The sequence below is a fragment of the Myotis myotis genome, unplaced genomic scaffold, assembly GCF_014108235.1.
Source record: "Myotis myotis isolate mMyoMyo1 unplaced genomic scaffold, mMyoMyo1.p scaffold_m19_p_16, whole genome shotgun sequence".
NCBI classification, from domain to species: Eukaryota; Metazoa; Chordata; class Mammalia; order Chiroptera; family Vespertilionidae; genus Myotis; species Myotis myotis.
Window position 1 is genome coordinate 17,682,291 of NW_023416320.1, and position 16,780 is coordinate 17,699,070.

At 38.7% G+C, this 16,780-nt stretch overlaps 1 protein-coding gene across 2 annotated transcripts in view; it reads right to left on the minus strand.

Annotated features, from left to right (window-relative positions):
• NUDCD1 (NudC domain containing 1) overlaps window positions 1-16,780 on the minus strand; it is a 54,580-nt gene that overhangs the window by 36,661 nt on the left and 1,139 nt on the right. For both annotated transcript variants that reach the window (XM_036338074.1, XM_036338073.1), the window contains one exon: window positions 8,234-8,388. In XM_036338074.1, coding sequence (XP_036193967.1) covers window positions 8,234-8,388 — 155 coding nt within the window. The remainder of the gene's footprint in view (window positions 1-8,233; window positions 8,389-16,780) is intronic.

Below are 16,780 nucleotides of genomic sequence, written 5' to 3' on the forward strand. Positions count from 1 at the left end.
CTTTCATAAGCCCCACAAGCCTTCACTGTAACCACAATGATGTTTTGCCTAGACCAGCCTTGGGCGAACTACGGCCCGCGGGCCAGATCCGGCCCGTTTGAAATGAATAAAACTAAAAAAATAAAAATAAAAAAAGCCGTACCCTTTTATGTAATGATGTTTACTTTGAATTTCTATTAGTTCACACAAACACTCCATCCATGCTTTTGTTCTGGCCCTCCGGTCCAGTTTAAGAACCCACTGTGGCCCTGAGTCAGAAAGTTTGCCCACCCGTGGCCTAGACTTAACAAGGTGGTCCTTTGTACACCAGGCACAGGAAAAGAGCCTCTCTGGGACTGGAGCATGTGTGACTCTGACTTAAAAAAACAAAAACAAAAAACAAATAAAAAACTCCCCACGAAAACCAGACAATAAAATGAATATTAGAACAACTGTTTTCTGCTATTAAAAACCCAATGTGTAGAGAGTGGTTAATAGTCTCCACCTGCCCCACACACAGAACTTCAAAGAGCAAATAGGGATGTTTTTGCTCATCAGAAAAATAAGAAGAAACAAGTGTGGCATTATTCTGTACCACCGCCAAGTGCACGTTTTCAAAACCTGGTCCCTGAAATAAGGCAAAACCATCTGAGGTGCCGTATAAAATGCAGATTCCCAGGCCATGACCAACCCTGACATACTGAATCAGAATCTTTGGGAAAAGTTAATCCGACGTTAGTTTTTTTTTTGATCAGTTGCTCCCAGTGATTCTGATGTGTAATACAATTTAAAAAACAAAGACAAAACTGAATTAAACAGAAAAAAAGACTAAAACAACCCCAAACATAGTTCTTAAAACATCAAATAGTAATAATACCTTCTAAAGTTTGGTTAAGGAAAAACAGAGAGGAAAAAAAAAACAAACAACAATCTTAAGAGCATCATATGCATGCAACTTTACAGGAACAAATCTGAAAGCTTAAGAGGAAATGGATGATTTCCCTAGCAAAACAAAACAAAATTACAAAATTACCCAAGAAACATACAGCTTGAATAAACCAATAACCATAAAACAAATTGGGTATGTGATTAAAGAACTACCATTGGAAAGGACAACAAGATATATAAAATACAAAAAACAGATCTTTTCAGTTTTAAATTTTTCTAGTGCCAGAAAACTCTCCATTTAAGGAAGCCAGCAAAACTTTAATCAAAATCTAACTGAGACCTGGCCGGGTGGCTCAGTTGGTTAGAGCACTGTCCCGCACACCAAAATGGTCATGGGTCGATTCCTGGTAAGGGTACTTACAGGAGGCAATGGATCAATGTGTGTGTCTCCCTCTCCCCTCTCCCCTCTCCCTCTCTCTCTTTCCTTCCTCTCTCTAAAATCAATAAACATCCTCAGGTGAGGGTTAAAAAAAATCTAATAGATTAAAAATAATAATAAAATAAAAACTACTATAACTTGTGAAATAAATACAAATATTCTAAGTAAAATGTCAACAAACAGAAATCTAACAATGTATCAAAAAAAAATATGCTCTTACCAAAAAGGGTTTCTAGGAAAGTAAGGAATTTAACAATTTTATTATAAATCACTACATTGATAAATCATGAAAAACATACAATATTAATAGGTGAGTGCTGAAAGGCATGTGATAAAATTCAGCAACCATTCTTAATAAAAAATATCAAACAGAAACAAAAAGTGAAAGAAACAACCTTAAAACAATGAAAGGTTTTTATCAAAACCAACAGTATTTTCCTACATGAATTTAAAATCTATTACAATTAAAAACAAGAGCTAAAACAGGGATACTTGCATTCCCCATTATTACTCTGCATTGTCTCGAGGTTCTATCTAGTAGAGCAATAAGATAAAAATGAAACGATATGGGGATATTTCCATTTTCATAAACATTGGAAAGAAGAGATAAAACCATTTCCTTTGGTTGATGATATAATTGTATACTCTGAAAACCTTAATGGGAGTAAGTAAAATAAAAATGACTGAATTATAAAATAATAATAAAACAAACTAGAGGCCTGGTGCACAAAATTCATGCCCGGGTAGGGTCCCTAGGCCTGGATGGGGATCAGGGCCAATTTGTGGGGTGACTGGCAGGGCGATGGGGAGGCCCCCACTGGCACCCGCCTTGGCCAGCCTGGCGCCGTCCGCTCGCTGGCCCTGACCCCCGCCGCCACAGCCAGTCACCTCCCTTTGCTGGGCGACTGGCAGGGCGATCAGGGGGCCTCCGCTGGCACCTGCCCTGGCTGGCCTGGGGCCTGAGGGCTGGGGGCAGGCCCTGTGTTCAGCATCTGCCCCCGGGTGGTCAGTGTGTGTCATAGCGACTGGTCATTCCGCCAGTCGGTCGATTTGCATGTTAGGCTTTTATTATATAGGATAAGCATTTAGAAAATAGAAAAAACTATATTCTATTAACAGACACACTATAAAATACTTAAGAATAAATTTAATAAAATGAGCATAAGTTCAAGGATGAAAACAATTAAGAATTAGGAAAGAAGACAACTTGTAGAAACTTTCTTAGAGGTCACCCATTCTAAATTATGGTTTCCTTATTGTTTACTAGTGAAACTTAAAAAAAAAGATTTAAATTTTATCAAGATGCTAAACAAATTTAAATATACACTATATATATTTGGAAAGGTGTAGACTGCTTTGAACATGTATGAACATGTGCCAAAAGTGGTTGTTATTTCAATGTCAAGTTCAAACCGGGGAAGAGAAGTAAGGAGGCACTTCAAATTCTACTGAAAATTAATAAACTGGAAGGAACTTTATTTTGTACATTACAGCATTGCCAATGCCTACAGTAATGCATAATATATAAGTAGACGTGCAATAAAGATTTTGAATGTCAAGTGAATTATATGTATATTTTTGTATATTATACATACATATATATATCAGACTTTGTGCTGAGTTAGGCTTATAAAAGTCAATATTCTTAGAGAATTTTAGATTTGTCTTCCTAAACAAACAAAATATAACAAAATCTTAAAAACATAAAAGCCTCTAACTTTAAAAGACACACTAAAATGCATAAGAAACTAAAAGAGTTATTATAGAGCAGTGGTTCTCAACCTGTGTGTCGCGACCCCTTTGGCGGTCAAATGACCCTTTCACAGGGGTCACCGAAGACCATTGGAAAACATATATATAATTACATATTGTTTTTGTGATTAATCACTATGCTTTAATTATGTTCAATTTGCAACAATGAAAATACATCCTGCATATCAGATATTTACATTACGATTCTTAACAGTAGCAAAACTACAGTTATGAAGTAGCAACAAAAATAATTTTATGGTTGGGGCCAACACAACATGAGGAACTGTATTAAAGGATCGCGAAATTAGGATGGTTGAGAACCACTGCCATAGAAGCTATAGAATAGGTCAGTAAGAGGAATCAAAGATATCTTAGTCTTTACTCTGATTCCATGTCAAATAAGCTACCTTAAAAACACTACAGTAATTTGACCCTTGAACAACATATATTTGCACTGCATGGGTCCACTTATACACAAATCTTTTTAAATAAATCCCTGTATTGTTTTTTATCTGCTTTGGAGTCTACAAATGTGGAAGGCCAACTGTATGCATTGATCTATGCCATTTTGGGTACTTGAGCATCTGTGGATTTTTCCTGGAACCAACCCCAGGCAGATACTAAGAGATAACCAAATTTTGGGGGAGTCAAAAGTTATATGTGGATTTTCAACTGCAAGGGAGTTGGCACCCCTAAAACTCAAATTGTTCAAGAGTCAGCTGTATTTAATTTCCTATGGAAACTTTTTAATAGAAGAAAAATATCCTAACCAGTCCACACTGCTTATCTATAGTATTTCAAATGCAATCATTAAACTTTCATCCCAGATTTCCAGTCTTAAATCTTGTGATTTAATTTGGAATCAGCATCCCAAATTGAGATTATTAGAGGGTGAACTGATAAAACCAAGATTTTGGCCCTGAACCATGACCTTACCCCACTCCTCCCAGCCAAGCACACTAACAAACGTTTCCTTCTCCATACTACTTCTGCATCTTATCCCTACTCCCACTGTTACATGTTATCAATTTGTAAGTGTATGTGCCTACTAAGGACATAGTAGCATTCAATAAATGTTTGCTTAAGAAACATAAATATTTCTCATTCAATAAAAAATGATTTATCTCAATAAACCGAAGACTCGTATACAGTATTACCCAGATAATAAGAGGAAGCTCCAATCAAGAATGCAAAGCCAACTCCAACGAGCAAGAAATAAACCAGAGAAAGATAAGTATCACATGATCTCACTCATATGCAGAATCTAATGAACCAAATAAACCATGATCAAAAATAGACCCAGAGTCATAGAAGCATGAACAGACTGTTGAACATCAGAGGGAAGGCAGGGGAGGGTGGACAGGAAGAGATCAACCAATGAACTTGCATGCATATATGCATGACGCCTGGACACAGACAATGGGGTGGTGAGAGCCTGGGGAGGATGGAGGAAGACGGGAGCGGGCTGGAAGAGGTTAATGGGGGGAAAAAGAGAACCTATGTAAATACTTTAACAATAAAGATTTTTTAAAAAAGTAATAATAAAAATATTAAATTTTAGAAAAAGAAAAAAGAACAAACTTTAAACAGCTGTTATCCATTCAACAACACACTGGCAACCCTTCTGCTGAGTCCTAGAATTACACAAATATAAGAAAAGCCACAGGCAGAACAGCCAAAAACTATAGTCCATGAGCCAAATTGGACCTATTGTCTGTTCTGGTAAATAAAGTTTTATTGGAATGCAACCACATTCATTCATTTACACATACTGTCTACTGCTGTTTTCACACTACTACAGCAAAATTGAGCAGTTGTAACATAAAACTGTTTGGCCCATAAATCCTAAAAGATTTATTATCTGGCATTATGCACAAACAATTTGCTAACCCCTGGCCCAGAGCAAATTCATATAGTTCATGGAGATCTGGGAGCCAACAGTTTAAATGATCCTGGGGGAGCAAAGAGATTTATCAAGGCGAGCTTCCTAGATGAAATGTTTAGTTGGGACTTAAGTGAAGACTGGGAAGCAGTCTGACAGAACTAAGAGAGGATGTTCCAAGGAAGAGTTAATCACGTGGGAAAAGGACTGGAGGCAACAGGCTTTCGGGCATGTCTCAGGAATCGCAAGCGTGTGGTATTACTAGAGTGCAGTCTGTATAAAGTGGTGAAAGTCACAGTTGGAGAGAAGGGCATTATAAACTTGATATGCCAAGAATAATTTGTGTATTTTATCCATGTACACAGGCTTCAAAATAGGCACTAGATCACTGTACAGGTTCTAAAATAAACCGGCCAGCAGACAGCAGAAATCAGACCATGCTCTGTTTCTTGCTTCTATTCCCCTTCCTGCTTAGTTACCATGGGAACCTCTGTTACCTTCAGGTAGGTGCTTCTGTCCCTGAACCAAATGCCGAGGGGACAGGAAAAGAGAAAAAAATCATGCTAGGAAGAAGAGGAATTTCTGGGAGTAAATTCAGGTAGACCTCATGGAAAATTTGAACATGACATGGGAAGATTATGTTCCCAGTGATTTTTTTCTAAATCCAAGAAATTCTTCACACTCTTATAGTTACGATTCATGATTTCAGATTATTTGCAGAAGTACCAGAGCAGTTCTTTTAGGCCATGGTGCATGTTTTTACAGCACTGCAGCTGGGGGATCCTGAAAGAAAGGGAGCAGGCTCAGCCTGGCCTGTGGGAGGAAAGGAAAGCTCAGAGGTTCCCTATTGTTGCCTCTTCCATGCCTGACCACTTGGAGATTGATGGGGATTAACTCATATGCTTAATACCCTCTGAGATCATTCAATCTAGCTTGAATCCATAAGTTCTGTTAAATTCTTTTTACCAGACTATAATACGAATGCGCTGGGCAATAAAAGCTGTTTTGTTTTGGTTTGAAGAACACAACATAAATTTGATATTTAGTATTATATAAAGAACTAGAGGCCTGGTGGATGAATTCTGCATGGGTGGGGTCCCTCCCGGCCGATCGGGGCTGTCTCGCCCAGTTCCAATTGGGCTGGCCTGGGGGAGGGACCATAGGAGGTTGGCTGTGGGAGTGCACTGACCACCAGGGGGCAGCTCCTGCATTGAGCATCTGCCCCCTGTTGGTCAGTGCACGTCACCCGGCCAGTTGTCTGGTCATAAAGGTTGCTTAGGCTTTTATATATATAGAAAGAACTAGAGAGATAGGAGAGGCAGTGTGTGGCAGGTAGACATGGAGCTTCTGAAGGTATGAAGAGGGGAGGAGTGGAGACAGAAATTACAAAAGTAAACTTTGCTATTTCCAAAAAAAAAAAAAAAAAGAAAGAAAAAGAATATATACCACTTTGTGCGTTATACTTGATGAAAAAAACAAAAGACACATAAAAAACAGATAAGAAACTAATTTTTTAAAAGTTGCAAAGGGAATATGGGTATTTAAAACAGGAGAGATTAAAAGATGAGGTCAGAAAGACTTTACTGAGTATTTTTAATTTTTTTTTTAAATCACATGAAAACATTGCCTATTCTAAAAGTACATATTTAAAAGTGTAGATTTTCACTTCAATAAAGAGACACCCACCAAGATGAAAAAAAATTTTGGATTTTGTCAAAAAGTGTGGATTGTGTCATAAAGGAAAAGGAATTTAAGTGAGAGTGATAAGATTACACAAGCAATTTAGATTATGCTGTAGACACAATGTAGGGGAAGGCTAGAAGCAGCAGAAAATAATTAGGAAACTATTAACTGACTGTTGACTATCTATGCCAAATATCCTAACAATGTACTATAGAGTTACAACAAATAACAAAACAAAATGTATAACAAAAATAGCTCAAAGGTGGTAAAGGAAGTAAAAGAAATATTATTGTAAGATTTATATGGGTTTTTTAAAGTAGAATAATATTAGTTAGAGGCAGACTATGATAAGTTAAAGGTAAATATTATAATCTCTACAATAACCAATGGAATACTAAGGGATACCTTATCCTTCACAACAGTATGAATGGACCTGGAGATTATTATGGTAAGTGAAATAAGCCAGTCAGAGAAACACATATGATCTCACTTATAGGTGGAATCTAATGAACAAAATAAACTGATGAACAAAATCGGTCCAGAAGCATAGATGCATGGAACAGACTGACAGATCACAGAGAGGAGAGGGGTGGGAAGGGGATGGCAAGAAATTAACCAAAAAACGTATATGCATATACTAGTATGCATTACCCAAGGATACAGACAATAGTGTGTAAAGGCCTGGGGTGGGGTGGGGTGGGGTGGAGCAAAAGGGGAGAAAATGGAGGACATCTGTAATATTGTCAACAATTAAAAAAATAAAATAAATAATAGTAATACAAACAGGTTTATATAAAAAGCCAAAAGAGAAAAATAAATGGAATTTTAATTAAAAAAAAAAAGATAGATTAATCCATATAAAGGTGGGAAAAGAAACACAAAAGAACAAGGAATAGATGAAATAAACTGAAAAGATGGTAATATAAACCCAACCATATCAGTAATTACATTAAATATAAATGTACTAAGCCCTCCAATTAAAGGACAGAGATTCTCATACTGAATAATAATAAAAAAAGACCCTACTAAATGTTCTTTACAAGACATACACTTTAAAAATAAGAACGCTGACAAACTGAAATTAAAAGGATAAAAAAGATAAATAATATTTATTAAGAAAGCTAGTATGGCTATATTAATATAAAAAAATTTCAAGACAAAATTATTCCCACAGCCTAGAAATAAAGGACATTTCATAACCCTAAAAAGACCAATCCATAGCAAGCAAAACAATCCTAAATGTTTGCACCTAATTAAAACTGTTAAAAATACATAAAGCAGAAATTAGCTAAAAGGAAAAATAGATCCCCCATCATAGTTGGAGATAACACACCTCACATGAAGAAAAGAGAAATGAACCAGGTACATCAACATTGATAAACTCATTAGAGTAGTTGCCCACTGGTAGGAGTGGAGGGGAATAAATATGTGTAGGAATAGGAACAAAGGAGAAAAAAAACACTTAATAAAACAAAAATGGAGCCTTACAGACCGATGATAGGATTTTCTATATTAAAGGTAAGTGTACATCAGTTACTTGAATATAGGATTCAAAGTGAAAATTAAGGATCAAATTTATTAGAAAATCCTACTTATATATTTTTTCTTACCAGCATCACTGTCAAATTCATAATTCTTCCAAGGTTATCAATGTAGTAGACACTGTCTTGATACCATGAATCACAGTGAAGGTAATTATACATTCCAAAAGCATGCATGTGTTCCAGTGTGTATTGATCATCTCGAAGTTTTACTTCTGCCACAGCTGAAATATAAACAAAGTAAACACACACATAAAAAGTTTTGCCTCAGATTGTTCCTTTCTGTACAATGCCTACATGGCAAGAGGCCTTCAGGACAATTCACTGTGCTATTCATTCAAAAACAATTCTGGGCACCTACCAGAAACTGTGTGCAGAGGTAAACAGTGTGTAGAACTGACATGGTCCCTGCCCTTACAGAACTTAGAATATGGTGGCCACCTCTTCCTTATAATTATGAATAAAAAGAGAGAAATTCTAAAATTGAAGGATTTCCTATCTCCTGGGCAAATATTAAGTCTACTTCATAAAGTGTTTATATACTGTAAAAAATGCTTTTACCTCTATTATATCTCATTGATTTTTACCACACATTAAGAAAGAGTGTTTTTATTATTTCATTACACAGTTTTGGAAATAAATGTGAGCACAAATAGTGATTTCTGCAATGTTACACCACATTTCTCCCAACAATACAGAACAAAACACTATTATATCTGGAACAAAAATAAAGTTTCCTACTAAAAAATAGAACTTTTTCCACTAGAGTATTAGCTGCTTCCATAATTTTATTTTGCTTTTCTCCAGCTTTACAGATATAATTGGCATAAAACATTGTATAAGTCAAGTGTACAACATCATGATTTAATACATGTATATATTGCAAAATGATTACTACAATGTTTACTTCACACATCCATCACCTTACATAGTTACAATTTTCCCTTTTAAAGAGAACTTTTAAGATCTACTCTCTTAGTTGCTTCCATAATTTTAAATCTGCCAAATGTGATTTTTGCCTCTCACTTCTTCTTTCCATATATAGGAACCTTTACCATTCAGGGATGCCCATGCACTACAACTATTTTCTGCTTTAACAGGAAATAAGTAAGTGGACTAAGCTGAGCCAATACCTTACCTTAATATAAAACTCATCTTACTATATGCTAATTGGAAGTTTTATTCCAGAATGCTCACCTGTTCCTAATTCTATTACCTACTCTGAGTCCTAGCTTACTTATATCCATTCATTCATTTATTCAACAACTATTTTAACAGGCACCAATGATACAATGATGAGTAAAGAGCACAGAATCCATCTTCTTAACACTTATGATCAAATGGGGAAATGGACATTACTCAAATAATTGCATAAGTAAATATGTGATTAAATGTTTTTAAGAAAAATTACTGGGGCCTGGCTGGCATGGCTCAGTGTTTGAGCATCAACCTATGAACCAGGAGGTTCAATTCCCGGTCAGGGCACATGCCTGATTGCAGGCTCGGTCCCTAGTAGGGATGTATAGGAGGCAGCCAATCAGTGATTCTCTCTCATCATTTATGTTTCTCTCTCTCTCTCTCTCTCTCTCTCTCTCTCTCTCTCTCTCTCTCTCTCTCTCTCTCTACCTTCCTCTCTGAAATAAAAAATATTTTAAAAAGAGAAAAATTACTGGGTACCATGAGAACAAGTAACAATGGGAGCTAATCTACTTGGGAAGATTAACAGGAGCTTTCAAAACTTTGAGCCAAGCTACAAAGGATAAGGTAGAGTTAATTTAAGAAGTAGACCTACCTACCTACACACATACACGCACCTACTTAACACAGGCAGAAGGAAAAGCAGACAAAAGAGGGAAAACTTGTGTTCAAAGACCCAAAAGACAGCCAAACTGGCTGAAATAACAGCAACAGAATTGTACAAGGAAAGGCTTACAGACGAAGGAAGTGAGAGAACCTGGCAGGAATTGAATCATGAAAGACCTTTTCTTATATTTGTTGATAAACTCACTGTATTCTGGATTTTTTAAGCAGGAGAATAAAATCCAGATTCAAATGTATAAAAGGTTCACTTATAACTACAATATGGAAAACATAGCAGAATAAAGCAGGGGTAAATCCAGGGAGATCCACTAGGAAACCATTGCAGTCATCGGGTAAAGGACGACTGAAGTTTAGCAGCATTTCAGAAGCAACATCATTGTAGCTTTTGATGGCTTTGATAGAGACGGAGGACACTGTTTCTATATAACTCCAGGAAGTGTTTCTTTTATAAGGAGCAGCTAGAAATACCTATTCCACTGATTAGGAGGGGGACAAACACCAATTCGTGGCTTTCTAGCACCACTGTGTGGATGGAACTCGATACTGCAGAAAATGTGCGGGGTACCATAATGGCCCAAACAGTAACACTACACAATGTGACGACACATTTTTTTTCATAATTGTCCTGTTGGTGCATAGAAAAAGGCTGCCTCCGGCCCCACATGAGAAAGAAAAATATCATGTTAATCATCCTGAGTATAAAGGGGAGGCAGAGCAATTGAAAGGAGAAAAGCAGTGTTGAGAATGGGAGGCCGGCAGAGCCCTTTTACAGAGCCTCCTAAGAGAAGGAGTGGAGCGCAGGGAGTCTCAGATGTCGGTTGGGATCTGTGAAATGGTTGAAAAAGAGGAGCCTCTTTCATGAGGGCTAAGAAGCAAGTATAGTGAGTTTTTATTATTTAACATTATAATAACTGCATTGGAAATAAAAAGAGCTTTGCTGAAAAATCCTTCTCTCTTAGTAAAAAGAACTTAGGGCCTAACACAAAGGGGATCTCTCCTAATCTTTCCCAAAATTCCTTACAAAACATACACGTAACATCAAAAATCTGTAGTTTTTCACTCACAAATCGTTTACTGAATGACTGCTATGGGCCAGATATTGTGCAATGGGCAAACACTGATAAATAAAACACTGATAAAAAAAAATAAAACACTCATAAATAAATAAATGAGCCCTGTTAATGGTGCTAACAGTTACAATTACTGCTTGTCTATAATATACTATTATATTGAACCTCATGAAACTGCCAATATTCAACTCTTTTGACACCATTTAAACATGATTCAATCTAATACTTATATACCAGTAATCATAGAATTTTTTTTAATGGAAGGCAGAGGCAAAGAATATTAAAACACTAACAAAGGTCACTTCTTAGACCACTTATCTTCTAATTGTACCCAATGAGTTAAGTCTTCTTTTCATCTAGTGACTTAATTTGTTATTTGTGTATAAAGATGCCAAAAAGTAGAGCACAAGTTTGTATTACAAGTTCTGAAGCGAGATTTATGGAATAAGGTAGGGCTAGAACTAGGAGCACTGCCCTCACTAAACTCTCCTATGTAATAAAAGCCTAATATGTTAAGTGTCCGGTTGATCGGCTGGCCAGTCAACCAATCAAAGTGTAATATACTAATGATACGTTAAGGCCACTCAACCGCTCACTATGACATGAACTGGCCACCAGGGAGCATTCGATCAGTCAACAAGTTGCTATGACATGCACTGACCACTAGGGGGCAGATGCACCGACTGGTAGGTTAGCTTGCTGCTGGAGTCCAGCCAATCGAGACTGAGCTAGACGGGCCAGACACACCCTGGAGCCCTCCCGCAGTCCCTCCCCAGCTGGCCAACCTCCCGCGTCCCTCCCCAGCCCCGATTGTGCACCGGTGGGGTCCCTCAGCCTGGCCTGAACTCTCTCACAATCCAGGACCGCTCAGGGGATATTGGAGAGCCGGTTTTGGCCCGAACCTGCAGGCCAGGCTCAGGAACCCCACTGTTGCACAAATTCATGCACTGGGCCTCTAGTCTTATATAATGTTTCTGCACATTAACATATTAACCTGCCTTTCTTCTCCATATTTTCCTCTAATAAAGTAGAGGAAGGAAGGAACAGCATGTACTCTAGGTATAGCTTTCCCACTGACGAGTAGCCTAGTTAAGTTACCTAACATTTCTATCCTGTCTCACCAGTTAATGGTACTCATCCTATAATATTCTTGACAAATGTAACCTGTAAACATGTAAAGTGTTTACTAGATGGCACATAAGAAGAAATGATGATTTCCCTGTTTCTCTTCTCCCTTCCAAAGCAAATTCTCACAAAGGTGCTTAGGATTCCATTCTCTCCTCCCTCTTCTAGGTCCTTCCTCTCTACTGGTCCCTTCTCCTCCACTTTAATATGTTGAAAACTTCACACAACAAACAAATGAAAAAGGGTTTCCTCCTTTTTGCCCTGTTCCCAAAGCAGGCCTCTTTCCTACCCTGTACTTCTCCCATTTTCTCATTATCTATATTAACCCATTTCAATTTTGTTTGAACTCTACTATTCTACCAAAATCTTTTTCCATTTAAAAATAAATATTGAACACTTTTTTCTTGAAGCCAAGATGGAATAATAGTGACCAGTTCTATCTTTCCATCAAAAAGATGTAAGATAAAATTAAATTAAACCAGATAAAATTATATGAAACAACAGTTTTCCAGACACTAGACATCAGGCAACAAAGGATAGTGATCCCTAAGAAATGAGAAACAAAGGTGAGCCCTAGCACTGCCCCAGCTTAATACCACCTTTAATGAGTTTCCAGATCTTGGAACGAAGAGGAAAAGGTGAGGTAGAACCTGAGAGACTCCCCTTGTTGTGGAAACTGAGTGAGAGTCTAGGGAGTTGATCAAGGCAGCTACAGTTCATTGGACTGCCCAGTGTACTAGAGAAGAGAGCAACAAAGAGAGAGGAAAATCAGAGGGTGTCTCTCAAATAATGGCACATGATTGAGAAAACCACCTCAGGCCAGGGGAAGAACCATCTGAAAGGATGAGAGAAACCATTTTAGGCACTCAACACAAGGCTGAGAGCTGTAACTGTTCCCCCCAACCAGAATGGAAAAAACTCAGAATTCATGGGATAATGGGTAGAGTACACAGAAAAGTCTTCTCTCAATTAGCCCTAGACTGAGCATTGCTCCAGACCAGGCTAACAGTTCATAAAAGCAACACCCAATTAATCTGTTTCCAAGTAACTCAACTGCATCCCAGAACAAAGTTCAACAAGATTTATACAGCCCTAGCTGGTTTAGCTCAGTGGATAGAGCATCGGCTTGCGGACTGAAGGGTCCCGGCTTCACTTCCGATAAGGGCACATGCCCAGGCTGTGGGCTCGATCCCCAGTAGGGGGCGTGCAGGAGGCAGCCAATCAATGATTCTCTCATCCTTGATATTTCTATCTCTCTCTCCCTCTCCTTTAAGGTAACTATCCAGAAATGGAATTGCTGGGTCAAAGGGCAATTACAATTTATAAAAAAGGTTTTCTTGCTTAGTTCTTTGAAATAGAAAAAGACAAAGTGGCATATACTGTTTACACAGCATCGGGAATTTTAGAACAATTTAATGACACTACTTAAGACAAGAGAATACCTAACCTCCAAGGTCTTTGAGACCAGGGACCATATCTTCATCCTCACATCCTAAATGCAGAGCTTCACCCACCTGAGGTGCCCACTCACAGTATGCTAAATTAATGTAAATTCCTTAGGTTAGTGTAAAAGAAGTCAAGCTGTCAGGAGGAGCTCCTAAATCATACCTCACCTTCTCTAGAAATAATTTTCAAAAGAATTAACCTCTTTTTCATCCTCCTCCTCAAGTAAATAACATAAGTCCCTCCACGTGAACTACTGCAAAAGTGTTAAGCTGATCTGTTTCCATTCCTCTCATTTTCCAAATTCAGCCTCCATTGAGCCCAAGTGTAAACCATTAAAACCCTAAATCAGCTTTCCTTCTTTGCTTAAAGCCCTAAATGGCACCTCATCACCTCCAGTTGTGCATCCCAAACACAGAATCTAAAACCAACACAGGTGAACTGGGGGGAGAAAAAGGAAAACTTTGTGAGTTTTTATTGGATTTAGAGAGCTATATATTATGAGATTTTGCTTCCTGCTTTTTTTGGGTTAAAAATAGCCTTTTATTTATAAAAAGATGGGCGAGTGCATGAGTTTTTAAAAAGATATTTTTTAACTGATTTTAGAGAGAGGAAGGGAGAATAGAGAGATAGAAACATCGATGAGAGAGAAATATCCATCAGCTGCCTCCTGCACGCCCCCTACTGAAGATCTAGCCGGAAACCCAGGCATGTGTCCTAACCAGAAATCAAACCTTCACTTCCTGGTTCATGGGCCCACGTTCAGTCACTGAGCCACACCTGCTGGGCTACATGACAGTGTTTAAGAAACATCTCCACTTGGCAAATTAAGAAATTGGGCTTTTTATGATGGGTGAGCTTTATTTTTTACTGAAGGGCCCCATGATGAAATCAGTCCTGTCTCACTTTCCCAGGAGATTTTTTTCCTCCTTCTCTCCTTCATTCACTCAATTTATTAAGCATCTGCTATGCTAAGAGCAACGGCAGAGTAGTGAGTAAAGGAGAAACACCGTCATCATGAAGCTCACAGTCGAGTGAAACAAACAGATATCAAATAAATACAGATTTAAAACTATGATTGTACTGCCTTATGGAGAATGGAATGAAGAAGCCCAAAAATGAAGACAGGAAGGATAGTCAAGGAAGCTACTACAGTTCAGGTAAGAGATAACTGTGATTTAGATAAGGATAGAGGCATGAAGAAGCCAAAATCTTCTATTGGATTTGCTGAAAGATTGAACAGGCGGGTTTAATGAAGAAATAACTCCATGACGTCAACAAAAGCAACTACATAGACCTGCACTAATGGTCTCAACTTCTTATGCCTCCCTGGGTCTATGCCATGTGGTATGAAGTGGCTATAATTATTCTAGACATGATTATATGATTTGCTTAGGCCAATGGTGTGCCAAGCTGGCATGGCCATGGCATACTCAGCCCCAAGTTGGGTGCCATATGTGCTGAGCCAGGACAGCCAGGTTCGGTGAGCCTGAGAGGGGGTGGTGAAGGATTGAGAAAAGACAGACAAGAGAAAAAAGCTGGGTCTGGGTGAGACGCTGTCCTCTCTCCTGAAAGCCGTGTCTTTATTTAATGCCAGATTCCACAAGGCAAAGTAAGGGCGTGGTTACAATGTTCTCGTGAGTTTCGAATCTACTCAATTATACCCACCTGGTCAAGCTTTGTTTACTTGCTGCACCTCCTGCAGCCTGTATCACTTAGTCGTGTGGGACCACAGGTTCGGACCATCAGGTCAAGCTTACAACTATAGCCCTTGGCTATAATTGCGCTGGGAGGGCTTTGCCCTCCAAGCTAGGACGTGCATGTGGCTTTGCCACGAGAGGACCGTGCCCGCCTATTAGTCCCAGGCTTCAACCTGTCCAAACGCTGTAGCCGCTCTCCACACAATGGGACAACAGTAAACTTATTCCAAGCAGTAGCTTGAAAAATGTTTGTGCACTGCTACTTGTCTCTTGGAATAAGCCTGCACTAGCCGGCTAAAGAATGAGAGATCGAGTGGAGTAGAGCTAAGTGGGGACCATCTGAAATAACCTTAAGCCAGTCTATAGCCAAAGAACCCCTAAACATATGAGGAAGTCCGGCCAAGATGAGCAGAGACGCCTAGCAGACCCATAATTGAACAAAAGTGCACGGATGAGCCCAAGCCACACCTAGAACCACTTACCTGACCTGTAGACTTATGAACAATAACAGAGGGAGAGAGAGATAGAAACATCAATGATGAGATTCACTGATTGCCTCCTGCACGCCCCACACAGGGGGTCGGGATTGAGCCTACAACCCAGGCATGGACCCTTGAGCAGAATCGAACCTGGGACCCTTCAGTCTGCAGACTGACGCTCTATCCACTGAGCCAAACAGGCTAGGGCTGGGATGACTTTTTAAATGCATAAACTAACTAAACATGGTGGTACCATTTACTGATATGGAGTGGGAGAGGGAATGGAAAAGAAAAACCAAGCTCATTTTATCTTACCCTGCTCAACTCTTACCTAGCCTCCAAAGTACAACTTAGATATCGATTCCTCCAGGAAGCTTTCCCAGATCTCCAGGGCTGGTTTGGAAAGATTAAGTACTACCATTATGTTTTGTGCATATCCCAATCACTGCCTTACCACATTGCTTTATAATTATGTTTACCTTTCTCCCAACTAGATAATTGCACCTTTATGTTACAGACTGTCATACTCATCTTGCTGTTAGCATGTAACATAAAACAGGGCCCCAATAGATGTTTCTGAATTTTATAAATGAATTAAACACATTATTTGACACTATAAAATCTATTCAACTGTAGATCAGTATTTCTCAAAGTGTGATCTACTGACAACATGCACCAGAAGCAGCAGGGGTGTGTATTAAAAATGCAAATCTCTGGGCTCTCTATCTTCAATGAAAATGGCATTCTCCACCTTGTTTTAAAAAAAAAAGGGTAAAGTGGCCCTGGCCCGCTCGGCTCAGTGGATAGAGCGTCAGCCTGCGGACTGAAGGGTCCCAGGTTCAATTCCGGTGGGCTTGATCCCCAGTGGGGGGCGTGCAGGAGGCAGCACATCAATGATTCTCTCTCATCATGGATGTTTCTCTCTCTCCTCCCTTCCTCTCTGAAATCAATAAATATATTACAAAAAAAAAGAAAGGT